The sequence below is a fragment of the Vombatus ursinus genome, unplaced genomic scaffold (genome assembly GCF_900497805.2).
Source record: "Vombatus ursinus unplaced genomic scaffold, bare-nosed wombat genome assembly UNPS02014863.1, whole genome shotgun sequence".
NCBI classification, from domain to species: Eukaryota; Metazoa; Chordata; class Mammalia; order Diprotodontia; family Vombatidae; genus Vombatus; species Vombatus ursinus.
In genome coordinates this window covers 19,705,261-19,723,832 of record NW_020954641.1, presented here as the reverse complement: position 1 = coordinate 19,723,832, position 18,572 = coordinate 19,705,261, and the positions used below count along the sequence as shown (strand labels likewise).

The window sequence follows — 18,572 nt, the reverse complement described above, 5'->3', positions numbered from 1 at the left end:
CTGAAATGGGATCTAAACCTAGGTCTTCTTACTCCAGATCTAAAAGCAAGATTAGATCAATATTCACTCAACCTAAAATCTATCTCCCCCAAAATAGAATAAATGGGAAAATATGTCCTCACTCTACAAACGTGTATAACCGCCCTCTACTGAGAGATTAACATTATAAATGGGGGGTTTTTTTTGTATTTTTTGTGTACATTTTCTTTTTTCCTTCCAGGAGTAACAACTGTCCTTACTATGACCACGCTGAGTATCAGTGCCAGAAATTCTCTTCCCAAAGTGGCCTATGCCACAGCCATGGATTGGTTTATTGCAGTGTGTTATGCCTTTGTGTTTTCAGCACTGATTGAATTTGCCACTGTCAACTATTTTACCAAGAGAGGTTATGCTTGGGATGGCAAAAGTGTTGTTCCTGAAAAGGTAAAAATCTTTAACAGTTACTATAGAGCATGTCATTTCTTTGTGAGGCTGCAAGTTAATCAGAAGAAACTTCCTTCAACCAATTAGGATGGCAAAAATTTTTAGCCTTGCTGAGGAGGTCATGTTAATAAGTCAGATCAATAAGTATTTAAATGCCTGCTATGTACTAGGTGTTATGGTAGGCATCATTCAGGTATATTCATTCATTTAATCAATATATTTTAATATATCTACTCTGTAGATACACTTAAGTGCTAAGACTAAGGGAATTTAGTAGGGTAGTAAGGTAAAATACTAAAGTAATTTACATAGCCCCTGACTTTCAGGACTTTATAGTCTATATATCCCTTGGAAAGTTTCTTAACCTCTATGATCCTCAGAGTCTTCACTTATAAAACAAGAGATTTGGAATAGATGAACTTAAGATCCCTTCCAACTCTAAATCTAGTATCTTATGAATTCCATAGGTAAGATGAAATATATAAAACATTATATGACATTTGTAAGATATGTCATATGAAGATCAGTTGAAGGAACTTCAAATGATCTTTAGCCTGGAGCAGGGGGAGAGGAAAAGGGCAGGATGGGGATGGTCAAATATTGAAAAATAATCATGTGGAAGAGGAATTAGGATGTTTCTCTTGTTTTGGTCTCAGAAGACAGAATCAGGAACAATTGACATAAGTTATAAAGAGTCAAATTCAGGGTTGATAGCAGTAAAAAAGAAAAAAAAAACATAAGAATTAGAGCTGTCAAAACCTAAAATGAATTGATTCTGGAGGTGGCAGGTTTTCTTACTTCAGAGGTCCCTTAAACTAAAGATTGGATAACCACTGGTACAGTATGTTATAAGGGGGTTCTAGCATTATAGCATGTATGTGGTACATTGGAAGGCCACTAAAGTACTTTACAAATCTAAACTTCTGGGATTCTATGAATTATATGATTCAGTAAAATAAATATTATTCAATGTAGAAATGGATGAGTACATAATTAATGGTATGAGTTCAGAGGACAAAAAGAAATCACTTTTGTCTTGGGGAATGGAGTATTGAAAATCAGAGATGACATCTGGGAGGAAGTGACATTGACCTTGATCTTAAAGGATGGCAGAAATAGGGGTTGAAATGATTCCTGGCATTATAGACTAAGGGAAAAAAAAAGAGAAATATTGAAGTGCAGAGAGGAAAACAAGGTCGAATGAGAAAATTTTTGTTCTGGTCTCAATGTTGAAAGTCAACATGTTACATAAGTAACTGAAATTGAACTGAGTTCAATCAGGCTAAATTTTTATAACTTAGAGTTCTAGCCTTTAGGTTGCCTAGTGGCTTCCATATTATTATTATTAACAACAACAATAACAACAACAACACAACAACAACAATAATAATAATAATAAAGTAGGTGATATTCCTAATTTATACAGATACGTCATCTCCATCAAAACACAATCTTTCTTCATAGTATTGTTCTAAATCTACAACTGATTTTCCTCCTTTATTTTCTGAGGTAGACTGACTAGTCCAGAGTTTGGTTTTAAAACAAACAAACAAAAATTCACCTCTGTCAATGAGTGAATGTGTCTGATTTTGGATTAAGATGTTAGGATATTTTAGGATTTGGAAAGAACCTTGTGGTCTCCAAATGAAGGGTTCCTCCTACAATATGCTTGACAGATGGTTCATCCAGTCCCTGTTTGAACACTTCCATAAGCTTTTTGGGCCTAATGCCAGCTTGCCTGAGTGAGTTTTGTTGGGAACAGTCTAGTTCTAGCTAATATAATCTGTCATGTAACTATGTTAAACTATCTGTCCATAGGTTTATATTATTTCTTCTTATTACATTTTTAAATGCTCTAAATGAAAATTTAGTTTTTGGAAAGACTTAAATGACAATCTAGTACTGCCTATAAAAGATTAAAGTATCCCTAAAAATATATTCTTCATTGATTCCTTTTTGAACACAGTTATATATTATATTAAAGTGAAGATATTTAGTTAATTGACTAGGAAGTCTGTTAGAACTAGGACACTGTATTTAGTACAACCAGATTCCAAAATTTTGATGTATGTAATTTTAAAAAGCCACGAGAACTAGCATTTAGTAAGTACTTACTATGTGCCAGGGACTGTGCTAAGCATGTTACAAATACCTCATTTGATCTTGTAACAACACAGGGAGGTAGGCTTTATTATTATGCCCATTTTTTCTTCTTTTACACTTGAGGATTCCAAGGTAGGCAGACTTTAATTGACTTGTCCAGGGTCATACAGCTAGTAAATGAGTGAGGCTGAATTTGAACTCAGATCTTCTTGATTCTAGGCCCAGTGCTCTATCTACTGAGCCAATTATCTGCCTCTAAAGAAAACAGAGATCACGGAGTATCCCCACCAACACTGAGTAACATATCTAAAATATATATTTGAATGAACATAGGACTCTCTAAGATATAATACTTCCTACAATTGTTTATTAAGCAATGAGATACAAAACTTATTTTGAGTGACAAAACAATTCTCAATAAGGAAACTGAAATTTTCAGACAGTTGTCAAGTATTTAGTAATTTGCTATTTGCCTTGCTCTATGAATAACATGATAAAACATTAGAATTTAAGAAATCCTCATTTGAGTTCATTATGAGAAAGTAAATTAGAGATAGGTGAGATTCAAGTTGCCTGTTAAAATCTATGAATAGTTTGTTTTGTGGAACATGGCAGAAACTTTGAAAACAATGCTGGGTTCCATTTAAATATGACAAATTAAACCAAGTCATCCAGGTAGACAAAGAAATATATAGCTACTTATTTTAGTGTGGATAAAAGAAAATCAAACACTCAAATGGACATTACATCTCACTGATGCTGCCATTCCTTCAAATTATTCAGATCACAATATTTCCATTCCTGCTCTTCTTTTGTGCAAGATCACAGTGTATTTCTGTCCTCTACAGAAATCCACTCCAATGTCATGTGGGTAGGACTTTTTCTGCTATCTTTTGACATCTCACATGGATACCTATGGAATACAAAGACTGTGTAGTGGTTAAGCTCTTGCCACATGACCAGTCCATCATCTCTTTCACAAATTTTTTAATGACATCTTTGATGCTGTTTGTCCTTTAGAATTACTCATGTGTAATGTGTTAAGCATCTTTTGGATCCCATGTCTTTGTTCATTAACATTTTTGTCCAATGACTTTTAAAAAAATTCACTTCTTCAGAGATTGTAGTCATTTTGAGACAAGCAACAGACACAAGATACTATAAAAATACTAACTGGAGTCATTATTACTTTGAAAGCTAGAACTGTTGTTTACTTTTCTTTCTGGAATCAGCATGAAAACTGAATAAAGTCTGGGAAATTGGAACTTGTATGCCTTATATATTAAGATAAATCACTGACTGGTTAGTGTCTCATTTATGGGTTAGCCTATACTATTTTATAAAAAAGAAATCACTAAACCAAATGCTTGTTTTCCTCTTTTCTCCAGCCAAAGAAAGTGAAGGATCCTCTCATTAAGAAAAACAATACCTATGCTGCCACAGCAACAAGCTACACCCCTAACATCGCTCGGGGGGATCCTGGGTTAGCCACCATTGCTAAAAGTGCAACGATAGAGCCCAAAGAAGTCAAACCTGAAACAAAACCACCAGAGCCCAAGAAAACTTTTAATAGTGTCAGCAAAATTGACCGACTGTCAAGAATAGCTTTCCCATTGCTTTTTGGAATCTTTAACTTAGTCTACTGGGCTACTTATTTAAATAGAGAGCCTCAGCTTAAAGCCCCCAACCCACATCAATAGTCACTTTAACTTGCATAGTCTTGTTCAATCTTTCCACACTGGGAATTGCCTTCCGTTCTCAACATAGTAATTCCCATTTGCTTCATTGCCTCTGTCTTAAAGAAACTGAAGGTTTCCTCATTTTAAAAATAAATCATAACAGAACAAGAAACCCTGTATGTTAAATCCAAAGCTTTATGGTAAATGTACCTGGGAAACTGGATTTTGAGAGAGGAAGTAAAAAAAAAAAACCACAGAAGCATGGAAAAGAGGAGAGAGAGAAGGAGAGGGAGAGGAAAAGAGTGAGAGTGAGAGAGAGAGAGAGAGAGAGAGAGAGAGAGAGAGAGAGAGAGAATAAAAAAGGGAGGGAAAATGAAAGAAGTATGAAAAATACTCAATAATCTCACCAAATTTTATGTAGATATAATATTGCCAAATTCCCTAACAGAGATACTATATATGTCAAAATATTTTTATGCAAAAGGTTTAAGAAAAAAAGTGTTTAAAAGTAAAAAAAATCTTACTTCCTTATTGCATAGACTATATAATATATTTACTCTTCTGTTCATTGAAATGATAGAAGGATTTGATCTTTGAATTTTCCAGGTTCTGAATATTATTACAGTAATTCTATTTTTAAACCCCCAAGCATATTGTTATAGAGGTAAATACTATTTTGAAAATACATGGAAATTTCATATTCTAAGGTGCATTGATGAATGCTTCAATCTGTCATTTGTTGTCATTGTTTGTAGCAAGCCGTCTAGATGAGGCATCATCTCAACAGTATACTCAATACAATGAAAAAAAAAAGCAAAGTCTTCCCCTTTCCAAAAATTCTAATCCCACTAGAACCCAGGTCCTAAAAGAGGTTGCTTCTTGTCTTGAAAATGTTTTAAGAGGGGGCGAAAAAAAGTATTTTGCAAGCTCTAGATATGTTGAATGTATTATTTTCTATAACAGTATATTAAAAGTTTTAGATTGAAATTTATGAATAGAAGACAAAAACAAAATAGAGTATTTAATATATGTAAATAAATGGCATGAGATTGTACATTTTTTTTTACTTTTTTAAAGTTGTGTTCTTAAAATACTGTGCAGGGCTCACCTCTGTTAGGTCTTAATATGTTGTTATTTTCTGTGGAAACATATTTAGAGCCTGCATATAAAAGAGGATATAGGAATCAGTAAGACCATAAAAGATGAAGATATTGGTTGGAATTATACAGATGGAGAGAAAGCTGGCAATTTCAAAAATACCTGATGCAGAGTAGTGAGGAAATTACTCTCTGCTCCAGTTATAGAGAAATATTCAAATTTAGGCTACTGTGTGGTAGAGAAAATAAAATTTAAAAAAATTGTTCCAGCTACAAAATCATCTGTATGTTACTGCTGTATTTGTTGATACATAACTGTTACAATAAGTGATGTAATATATGTAGCATTTAATATGAAACAAACATCATACACAAAAGAATGTACAGAAAATAGATTTGATTGAGTAAACTTACTACATTTCATTTTTACTGTAGCAATATCTTTGTAGGAACACTACGTAAGGGCTTTAAGTATACAATGTCCATTTTGCAGGTATACTATTTATTATTCCCTAGGAAATAATTCTAGTCAGTTTCATTAATGCTGACAAGTTTTAGAGATAAACATTTAAGTAGCGGGTATTTTTGAAGTGCTCTATTTGATTGAAAAGAGTTTTGAAGATATTTAAATTCAGTAATCCAGAATTTACGGGCCATGTTCTGAATGCATTTAAAATACCACCACATGAAACTTTAGCAGAAATGTTCAGTGAGACAGCACAGCATCAGTCATGAATGTGGGGCCACATTTGATCGTCTTTGCTCTAAAAGCTTCTCTCCAATGATAAAACAAATTACTAGTGTGTGTGTGTGTGTGTGTGTACACATGTGTATATATACATATGTACACACACACACATATACAGAATGTTCAACTTACACAAGATTTGGTCCTGCTTAAACTTGGGAGCTGATCTGAAGTCGACCCAAGGATGTCTTGTCTCACCTTCTGCTATCATGTGTAGATATATGTATAAAAACATACACACAATAAAAATATGGCTCTTTAACTTCTCTGTACTTGTTTAATCTTGTTCTTTTTTGGTGTTAAATTAATGTGTTCATTTAGAGCGTTTTATGCTCCAAGTTACTCACAGCTAACTTTTGGTCTGCATTTTGCACAATAGATATGGATATTACTTAAGTAGTCTGCTTTTTGCTATGCAATGATGGCACTATATGACCTCTTTGTTTGTTAGTATATGTGGATAGTATTTTATTGTATGAATTGATTGCACAGTTTATCGAAGACCAGATATTTTATGTAGCTTTTCTACAGTGCTTTGCTAAACCATGTAATACTAGTAAGTCTTCCTTGAAAATAATGGTACACTCTTATAGAGGACAGTTCCTGTTTACTCCTGGGATAATTTTAAAGATGACATTGAATGTTTATTGCACCTCAGTGCAGTGATGTGGCAATAAAACCTAAAACTAATAGAGGTTGTTTATGGCAGATGCATGCATTGCTTTACAGAGTTTAGCAAAAGCTCTTTATTTTATGTCAGACTGTAATTCTATTATAATAATAAAGCTAAAATTATTCAATAACAAATTGAAATTGTTTACTTTTGTTTTCTTCATCAGTTATGAGCTACTTTAGTGTTGACAAGACAATCTCATTTCCTTCTGTATTTGGGGGATCCAAAGACAAAAATCAAGATAGTGCCTGTCCTCAGGGAGCATACATCCTACTGATTAATTCTTTCAATCTCTCAGTAATTACTGAAAAATCATGTTAAATACATAGGTTCTTAGGATCATAGGCTTAGATAAAGAAAAGACTTTTGAAGTTTTGCAATCCAGTTCCCTTATCTTGGAGATAAAGAATTGAGGATAGCCTAAGAAATTGTCACAATTAGAACCAAAGTCCTCTGACTACAAACCCAGTATGCTTTCTACTGTATTAGGCAAAGAAAAAAAAAGACTAAAAAGAGTTAAAAACATGATTTTTTTTTGCTTTATTGTATGGTTGCAAAGTTTAAAAAATATAAAAATCTTTGATGATCTCAGAAATTATGATTCTGCAGCCACTGAAAACATTACTTGATTCCTTTTAAAAATTGTTTTCCATTGATGAATTTAACCATCACAAGCATTACACATCCCAAAATATCTCTTTATGAAAAAGAAACCTCATCCAAAATCTCTCTAAATATGTATCCCTCTCTCCTCTCCTTCTCCTTCTCCTTCTCCTTCTCCTTCTCCTTCTCCTTTTCCTCCTCCTCCTCCTCCTCCTCCTCCTCCTCCTCCTTCTCCTCCTCCTCCTTCTTCTTCTTCTTCTCTCTCCTCATTTTCATTTGGTACTCACAGCTACCATATGAGGTAAGGTATTATCAGATATTATTATCCTCATTTTACAGATAAGGGAATTGAGACCCTGAGAATTTAAATGACTTTTCCATGTTCATCACACAATTCAGAAGTAAGATTCAGAAGTAGTCATCCTGATTCTAGATATATTTCTCTAGTGAATGTAATGAGTAAGTGAAGGTGATTTTTGATTTATCAGACTAATGCTTTTGCATGGATTCAAGCAAGGATCATTAAGAATAGAAGAGAAAAATATAATAAAAATAACTATATAATTTAATATAGTAAATGTAATTGATATAATATAATATAATATAGACTAAATATTATAATATACTATAATACTCCATAATTTACCATGACAGTATAACTTAATATGATATGACTTAAAATAATCCAACATAGTATAACATACCATAACATAATGTAATATGATATACAACATTGTATGGGACGACATGGCATGGCATGGCATGGTATAGTGTATTACAACTTAATGTGAAAAAGGCAAAACAATCTTCTAGCAATGAAATACAATGGAATATAATACAATATGATATAATAGGACAGGATAGATAAGGTAGAGTAGGGTAGAGTAGAGTCAAGAACAGTAAGGTAGAGTAATGTAGTGTATCATAATGTAATACATCCTAATATAACCTAACATGACAATACCTTGCATCACATGACCTGACATGATATGATACATAATTTGACATGACATTATAAAACATGATATGGTGATATCATATGATGTGATTGATGTGATATGATATGGTATGATGTGATGTCATATGACATAGCCAAATGTACTTTCTTTGACATATCAGACCTATCTTCAATGGAACAGGCTTTTAGGCTTTTTTTCTCCCTGCATATTGAAATATATTTGAAAAATGACTCACTGAAAATTGTCACCAATTTAGATAATCTTAGAACAGGTTTTGTATGTGTGTGTGTGTGTGTGTGTGTATAAAACCAATCAGTTTATTCAAGAAATGATCAATTAATCAATTCCTTCCTGTTTCTGGGATAATATATACACTCCTCTGAATGACTTTTAAAGTCTTTTACAATCCGACACCCTCCCCATCACCTTTCTAAGCTTTTTATATTTGGAATTGTGCTTCACAAGAAGCAATGCAGCATTACAGGGGAAAAAATGCTTGGAATGGGAGTGAGAGGACACTGGTTCAATACTCTTCTCTGGCTAGAACCTCAGCTCTGCTTCTTTATTACCTGAGTGCCTTTGAACAAATCATCTCACGTCTCTGTGACTCAGTTTCCTTATCTGTTAATTAAAAGGTTGGACTAGATGACTTTTAAGATTCTTTCCAGCTCTAGGTTTATCAAGCTATGAGACAATGATCATATTTCAGTCATTTACACATTCTGCATTTCAGACAAAACATTTTCTTGATGCTTCTCTCCACCTCCTTACATGGCACTCCATTTTGTATCTCCATGTCTTTGCACAGAATGTCCTTTATGTCTAGATGTATTTCCACCTCACCATGGCTCCCAGAATCTCCCTTCCTTCAAAACTTGAGTGCTGAATCATATCAAAAGTGAATATTAATTCCCCCAGTTACTACTACCCTCTCCTAGTTATAACAATCAATAATAAGAACAAAGGTTAATATTTATATAGTGCACACTTTGTCTATATTTTGTAGTCATGTATTTATGTATATGTGGTCATTAGCCTATAACCAGAATATAGTAAGCTTCTTCAGGGAAAGGACTGATTTGTTTTGTCTTTTTATCCTCAATGCCTAGCACAGAGACTGACATATAGGACATATAGTAGGGACTTATTAATACTTTCTAAATTGAATTGGATAAAGTAAATTTGAAAATGTTAAATATCTGCAGTTATTTCATACTAAATATTTAGACATAATGAAATATATAACATGAATTTTTTTTTCTATACCTCCCCATTTGGGGGTGACTTCTAAAATGGACATTTCCTCTCAAAATCTTGAGAAATAAATGCCAAATCTTTCTACATACACACATACACACACATGTGTGTATGTAGGTATATATACACATACATACACATATGTATATGTATATTTACTTTTAAGGCCTTCAAAATATACAAAGATGATTGTAGTTCAAGTATACCATAATTTTAAAAAAACAACCTAAGGAGCTAACATTATTTGTTAATAACAACAACAATAATAATTAGCATTTACATAGCACTTTAAGTTTTGAAAAGAACTTTACATATATTATCCTAGTTTATCCTCACAACAACCTTGTGAGATAGATACTATTATTTCACCTTATAGATAAGCAAACTGATGTATATAGAGATTAAGTGACTTGCCCAGGGTCACATATCTAGTAAGAGCCTGAGTATATACTTGAACTCAGTTTTCCTGATTCTAAGTCCAGCACTCAACCCACTGCACCACCTTGATCAACATAAAATACTTCATTGCATACAGTACTCTCTTGCATGCACACACACACACACACACACACACACACATACGCACACAAACACACACATACACACTAAATACTCTTGTGTAAGTAACTGAAGGGTATGTCATTCAGTTTTGATTGAAGAAGTTTTGGACATTTTATTTAATAGTAATAGAAGACAAAAATAAAGAGGGTAAAACTGTAGGGGATGGGACTTTTTTTGGAATAAATCTTTCTTTTCATTTATTTCAGACATTGATACTATTTTTATTTTAAATTCTTGCTCTTAACCCAGGATTCTCAAATAATAACAGATTTAATTGGTAAATATCTGAGAGTGGTCACACCATCAAACTTTTTTTTTTAATTTGGATTAGCACACGCTATTTATTTATTTAAAATTTTCTTTTTAAATTGTGAGTTGTAGATTCTCTCTTTCCCTTCCACCCTTCCCCCATTCACTGAGAAAGCAAACAATGTGATAAATTATACCTATGAAATCATGCAAAACTTATTTTCATATTAGACATATTAAAAAAAGGAAATGAGAAGACATATTTTTATTTTCACTCAGAGTTCATCAGTTCACTCTCTGGACATGAATATCATTTTTCTTTTCATCATGAAGCCTTTGGAATTGATTTGGATCACTATATTGATCAAAGTAGCCAAGTGTTTCAAAGTAAATCATCATTACAACACTGCTGTTACAATGCACAGTGATCTCCCAGATCTTCTCACTTCATTTTGCAACAGTTTCTATAGATCCTGCCATTTTTTTTCTTCTGAAACCACTCCTACATTAATCTTTCTAATAATCTTTTCTAATAATCACAAAAATTATATACCACAACTTGTTCAGTCATTCCTCAATTAATGAGCAACCCCTCAACTTCCAATTCTTCATCATTACAAAAAGAGCTGATATAAATATTTTTGCACACACAAGTCCTTTTTCTTTTTCTTTGATCTCTTTGGGTTATAGACCTAGTCATGGTATTCCTAGATCAAAGGGGATCTTACTTCCTCAATAATGATAAAGTTCTTAGGAGTTACATGTATCATCCTCCACATAGTAATGTAAACTTTTAACTTCAATGAGTCCCTTACGATTACTCTTTCAAGTTTACTATTTATGCTTCTCTTGAATCTTCTGTTTGGATGTCAATTTTTTTTTTATTCAGCTCTGGGCTTTTCACTAGGAATACTTGGAAGTCCTCTAATTAAATATCCACACATCCCCCCCATAGGACTGTACTCAGTTTTGCTGGATAGGTTATTCTTGATTGTAATCCTACCTCCTCTGATCTCTGGAATATCATGTGGAAGCTTGTGTTATCCTAACCAACTTCACAATATTTGAATTGTTTTTTTTCTGGCTGCTTTCAATATTTTCTCCTTGACATTGGAGTTATGGAATTTGGCTATAATATTCCTTGGAGTTTTAATTTTAGAACCTCTTTCAAAAGGTGATCTGTGGATTCTTTCATTTTGTATTTTGCCCTCAGGATCTAAGATATTTGAGAAGTTTTCCTTGATAATTTCTTAAAACATGTTATCTAGGCTTTTTCTTTAATCTCAGCTTTTCAGGTAGTCTGATAATTTTTAAATTATCTCTCCTGGATTTATTTTCCAGGTCGGTTGTTTTTCTGATACGATATTTCATATTTTATTCTATTTTTTTTTATTCTTCTGACTTTGTTTTTATAGTTTCTTGAGATATCATGAAATCATTAGTTTAAATTTACCCAATTCTAATTTTTAAGGAATTATTTTCTTCAGTGAGCTTTTGTACCTCACTTGGCTTTTTTTTCAAAAGTGGTTTGTGATTTCTTTCTTCATTTCATTTTACATATAAAGAAACTGAGGCAAATAGAGTTAAATGACTTGCCCAGGATCATACAGCACTGTATCCACTGTGCCACCAAGATGCCTGTGCCTCTTTTACCAAGCTGTTAATTCTCTTTTCATAATTTTCTTGCATCACTTTCATTTCTTTTGCCATTTTTTTTTTCTCTACCACTTATCTCTTTCTATAACTCTTTCAGGAATTCTTGCTAGTCTTGTGTCTATTTAGCAATTTTCTTTGAGGATTTATAGCTTTTTTCACATTGTTTTCTCTTTCTAAGTTTATGTCTTGATCTTCTCCGCCATAGCAGTAGCTTTTTGTGGTCAAGTTCTTCTGTCATTGTTGTTGTTTACTCATTTTTCTAGCCTGTTTCTTCACTATCAATTTTATGTTAAAGTCGGGTTCTGATCACATATGAAGGGGAAGCATTGTCTCAAGCTTAAGGCTTTTTCATACTACCGTTTTCCAAGCTAATTCTGGTGCTTCCAAGGTGGTATTATCCTGAGAGCACTGTAGTCATTGCTTTCCTGTTCTGTGTTCTGGTCTCTACCCAAGAAAGGTCACTATTCCTTGTAGCTGTAAGTAGTAGTGCTCTTCTTGGCCCTAGAACTGTGATCAAGTTCACTGCTTTCCTGTAATTGGAAATGATAGCACTCTTCTTGGCTGTGGAACTGTGACCAGGGTCCCTGCTCCCTGGTGATCAATCACAATGTTCCTCTTCAGCCCAGAACTGCAATCCAGAACAGCTTCTGGGCAATAGAATTACCAATCAGCACCAGATGCACTGAGGGCCAGTAAGGAGTTCCTTGTAGTCTCTTCTGACCACTTGTCCAACCCCCTTACTGTGTTTAGCCTGAACTGCCAAAGCTGCTGCTGTTGCTTTTGCTATTTCAACCACCTTCAAGTCCCATCGCTGGTGCTCCTGCTACTCTCCACGCCTGTACCCACCCCATGTTACAGATCTTTCTTGTGCACCTCCTTTATTATCTTAGGCTGGAAAAATGTCTCCCTCCGAACTTTTGTTGGCTCTGCTCCTCCAAGGTTTGAACTGAAGAATTATTATTATTATTATTTTTGTTAAGGCGATTGGGGTTAAGTGATTTGCCCAGAGTCACACTAGTGAATGTTAAGTGTCTGAGGTCAGATTTGAACTCAAGTCCTCTTGACTCCAGGGCCAGTGCTCTATCCACTGTGCTACCTAGTTACCCCCTGAAGAATTATTTTAAAGTTATTTGGAGGGGAATGTTGGGAGAGTTCACCTGTTCTGCCTGTACTCCACCATTTTGGACCCTCATGTTTTTCCTTTTTTTTAATTAAGCAGCTGAAGCAATATGTATCCCTCAATGCATACCTTCATTTCCTCTCTACTTCACTGAGGGACTCTCTATAAATCCCATCCCCTAGATGATCATAATGCTTTCAGGAAATTAAACATAGCAACAAAGGTTGGCGATGCCAGTTACTGACTAATTAAGATGGAAATAAATATTATTTCATGAAAAAATAAAAAGCTAAAGATGAAAACGACTCAGTATACTTTTAGTGCAAAACAAACAAACAAATAAAAACATATTTCATTGTCACATATAAAGTTCCAGGATTTCAGTGAAATAAACTGTAAAGGCTCTCTTTTCATTTAGTCAATCAATGACTCAAAAAGCATTTACTGAGAACTTATTATGTACCAGTCTTAGTATACAATCTATAACTATAACAAATTCCACTAAAATATGGGATTTACTTGAGCATATTTGTTCAAAGAAAATAAAGAAATAACATTCAAGAAACCTGTTAAAATAAAGAACTGTTTCTTATGTAATCAAATAAAATCTCTTTTTCTTCTAAATTTCTCTGTCCCGTAAAGCAGCACAGAGTAATTCAAGCACTGTAATTAAAGTAAATTTCCAATTGCATTATTGCACCTTTATTTAGGCTGAGCATAACCGTTTTTACATGCCATTACTAGCTAGCAGTGCTTTGCACATCAGCTCTAGTTACCAGGGAATTCAAGAACACAGAAATCTCTCTAGATAATAACAGTACTGAAATTAAAAAATAGTACTTAATGATGTAACACACACATACATGCATGAACACATACGTGCACACAGGCTTTCAGACTCTGAGAGGTAGAAATGTAGCAATATATAAACAGCCTTGTCAATTAGTTTCCTTTCCTTTCCTTTCAGTCTAGTCTCTCTTAGGGATTAGATGTATACAAACAGTGAAATATTGAGGTAAAAAAATAACAAAAGAGGTATTAACTGCCAGTAATCCTTCATAAGAAGCCACACATTTTTAAACTCCTTCTTCCATGCCCTCTGTAAAATAAGAAAGAAGAAGAAAGTAACATTAGTGTTATCATACAATTCAAACTTAGGCTAAAGTTATCTAAAGAAAAGATATTTTGGTTCAGATTCATTTTCTTCCATGTATGTAAATGTGAGATTTTTTCATGGGGTACATGTAATACTGGTGTAATTACAGGTTCAAATATTAAATATTTACCCCATGGGAAAATGAAAGTGGAAGCTTCACCTACATTTTCTCAGTCTCTTCTGGGTAAGGGAAAGTAGAGATATTGTTGAATGATTTCAGTTGTACTCAACTCTTCATGACCCTGCTGGAGTTTTCTTGGCAAAGATACTGGAGTGGTTTGTGATTTCCTTCTCCAGGTTGTTTTACAGATGAAGAAATTGAGGCAAACATGGTTAAGTGACTTGCCTAGGGTTACACATTTAGTAAGTGTCTGAGGCCAGATTTGAACTCCAGAAGATGAGTCTTTCTGACTCCAAGCCTGATGCTATATCCACTTAATGTGTTATCTACACATGTGTAGATTCATACACACACAAGCACCTATGTATTTGGATTTATTCACATATAAGTTGAATTTGCTTCTGATGAGAGAAGATTTTAATTTATACATAAGTTAAAGCATATTTAGCCATAAGCAAATGTATTTGTAGATTTGTAGAATTTCAGGGCTAAAAAGGGTTTTAAGTTTCAGAAAGTCCAAACCCCTCATTTTATAGATACAGAAATGGAGATTCAAAGAGGTTGTGACTTGTCCATCTTATTAAAGATAAAACTAACAACAAAACTCAAGTATTTCTAATTCTGGAAAAAACAAAAACTCGGATATGTCCATTTTCCCTCTGCCTTCTTAGACTTGTAGGTAGAGTTAAAATATTTTGAATGATTCTTAATCACTTGTGGATCCTTGCTAATCCCCCAACTTCTATCTAAGGATCCCAGTAAAACCATATGAAATCAGAGAGAAGAGATCCAAAATTATAAAGGAAAGATTAATTAAGCATTTACTGTATACCAGACATTTGCTCAGCTCTTTAAAAAATTACTTCATTTTATCCTCAAAGCAATCTTGTTGGGGTTAGCTGCTATTTTATGCCCACTTTGCCATTGAAAAAACTGAGGCAAACAGAGGAGAAATGACTTTCTCAGAGTTACATAGCTTGTGACTGAGGTTAGATTTGAACTCAGGTCTTCTAAATTTAAAGGCCTAGTACTTTATCCAACCATGGTTCCACCTAGCTGCTTCTGACAAACATAGAACACTCATCCTATCATTTTTTTTAAACATATAACCTTAAACATTGTAAAACTTATTAAACATACTCTCCCCATATACAAATAAATAAATTTACATATATAAAATATACATAAAAATTAGTCACTTCCACTCTGTCTCTATTAACTTCCTTTGTTCTTTTCTTTCTATATACTTTTCTAGAGGGTTTTGGTCACATTTAAATTCTTCCTTAAATTTCTATTCTTGTCCTATTATTTTCTTGTTTTTATTTAATAAATATATTTCTACATTTCTTTATGTTTATATCCTTATGAATCTTAATTATATGATTGTATTCCATTTTATTGATGTATCAATTTAGTTAACTCTTATTCTTTCTTTAAAAGGAAGGGTATATAAAGGCCAGGATCATTTTTTTTTCAAACAGAAATCTCCAATGTTATAAAAGTCCCCTGCCTACCTTAGGGTTAGTTACCTATCTCCTTTTTAAAAAAAAAATAACTATACATGAACACTAAAATGAAAGAATCTCCTGAGAATTCATCCAGCCATTCTTTGAAGTAAAATCCCCTGCCTCAGAAGCAGAGGCAAGATAAAGAAATTTTGTTTATTTAGAATAGGATGCCAAGAGAAATAGGTTTCTTGAAAATACAGGAGGAATGTAGAAATCTGAATATAGCATTTGATATAGAATATGAAAAGATACCAAAAGAAATTTCATCACAAGGGCTTAAATACAAATAATAAAAAGATTCATACCTACCCCCCACCAAGAAAAAAAAGATCCATTTTAACAAAAAGACATAAATAATCTCTTGTGTGGAAAAAGTGTGATAAAGCGTGAGAGACATTTTCAGCAACATAATAATTCATGCAAAAAAAAGGGGGGGGGTTTGCACCTTGGAGAGAAGTGATGGAGTTAGGATCTGATATCTATAAAAAGAGATCTGTTACTTGAATAATAATAGCTTTTCCCTTTCAAATCTGGGGTAGGAAGAGAGGAGACTGGATCATGTGAGATACCAAAGTGGGAAGAAAAAACTCAATGAGATATTGAGGTAGAGAAGTTTGGAATCAGAGACCAGTGTGTGTGTGTGTATGTGTGTGTGTGTGTGTGTGTGTGTGTGTGTGTGTGTATTAGGTGCATGTATGTATGTATATATTTTATGTCCACACACATACATATAAATGTCCACATTGTGTATATATATAATATATATGTATATATAAACGTACACATTATATACATAAGTATGTATATGTGTGTGTGTATATATATGTGTATACACACACACACATGTTCCACAACTGAACTTTTCTAATCATATTAGGGAAGTTTTTAACATCCAATGAAAAAGAAGTGTTCATATTTATTCATTTTTCTTCAGAGAAAAATATTTCTTTATCATTACTTCTTTGTATAGTAAAATAAATCCTAAGTCTAAATATGTGTCTTCTAAAAACCCTGGGTAGTAATATGACAAATCTTGCTTCCAAAGAAAAATCTAAATAATATCCTCAGATGAAGTCAACATGATTGTATATAATTGTCAATTGAAAAATTGAGCACATTTCAAAAAAAAAATAAGACTCTACCCAACCACAGAGAAACTTTAGTATTAGGATTAAACTTGATAGAGGACTTAGCATTTTACAGTCAGTTAGGACAATTGTTCATTTTATGTATCAATCAGTTGCAGTCTGCTGATCTTATTAGAGGACTTGGAAAAAAGAATTGGTGGTGATTGCATATAATCGGATCAGCTTTTGTGTGAGAATAAAGGAACACAAGTATTTGTTCAGTATGGGGTTAGGGAAAAACTTCTCTACGTTCCAAAAGCCTACCCAACCCCTCCCCAGAGTTGAGTTTTGAAGAAATGTGACCACATAATTCTTTCACATGTGTGTGTGTGTGTGTGTGTGTGTGTGTGTGTGTGTGTGTGTGTGTGGATAGGTAGATAGATTTAAGGATAGGGATAGAGATAGAGATAGGAATAGGAATTAGGAGAGGCATAGACAATGGCCATATGATTTCAGTGATATAGAGAACTCCCCGGAGAGGAAAATATCTCTACTAATGCAGGTTGGTGCCTTCTCTGAAACTAATAGTCTTGAGCCCTACCTAAAGCACTGAGATGTTAAGTGACTTTTTGAGGGTTATTAAATCAGTGCGTGTGGAAACTGATTAAGTTGATATCAAAATGTCCATAAAGAAGAGTCAAATGATATTTGAATGACGCCTTCAATTTGATTAAAATTAACATCATTTAACTCTCCTGATGATTTATCATTGATCCTTAGACTACAGAATAAGTAGGCATATGAGTTGTATTGTTAGAAATCAACACAGAAATAGATTCTTGTAAACACTGTGGAAATAGTACCAGGCTCTGGGCATAGAGCAAAGAAATTACAATACCTGATATTAATATTCCTTTGATTCAATTTAGCACAAATGAAAAAGATAACCTAATAATTTTAAGGAACCTTTGTAAGATGAAGAACAAGAGAAATAAGACAAAGTTAGTTCCCTAATGATACAACCTGAATTGGGGAAAAAAGAAACACATTTCAAAATTTCAAATACCTCAAGATTTCAAAAGCTCTGGAACTGTATTAGGATTTAAACTTTATTCATTTTCATCCATTACAAACCCTCCATGATTTTGTAGGCAGTTTCATATGTTACTGTAGACAATAACATGTGTACATATATAAAAGAATACATTATAATATATTTTATATATAATACAATATATTGTATTATCGATAAATAATATTTTAGCTAATATCATCTATAAAGTGTATCCCAAAAGCTTAAAACTATCCTGACTTTTGGAACATGTTATATGTTATATTTCTATGTTACTGTGGATAATAATATTTGTATAAATAATAACATTGATAATATGCTGTATTATATACATATGTACATATATTATACATATTGTAATATATGTTATAAAGCATATTGTGTACATATATGTCTGCATAGTGTATATGAAGATATGCTTGAGTATATACATATCTGTGTATATGCATTTGTGTGTATATATGCGTACATATGTTTATATGCACACATATATTCCTTAGAGATGTTGATATCTGATCTT

General features: G+C 33.2%; 1 protein-coding gene across 1 annotated transcript in view; it reads left to right on the top strand.

The window, feature by feature from the left end:
* Positions 1–4,226, top strand: part of GABRA1 (gamma-aminobutyric acid type A receptor alpha1 subunit) — a 66,781-nt gene extending 62,555 nt beyond the window's left edge. The window contains exons 8-9 of the mRNA XM_027841890.1: positions 221–423; positions 3,915–4,226. Coding sequence (XP_027697691.1) covers positions 221–423; positions 3,915–4,226 — 515 coding nt within the window. The remainder of the gene's footprint in view (positions 1–220; positions 424–3,914) is intronic.
* The last annotated feature ends 14,346 nt before the right edge of the window (positions 4,227–18,572 follow it).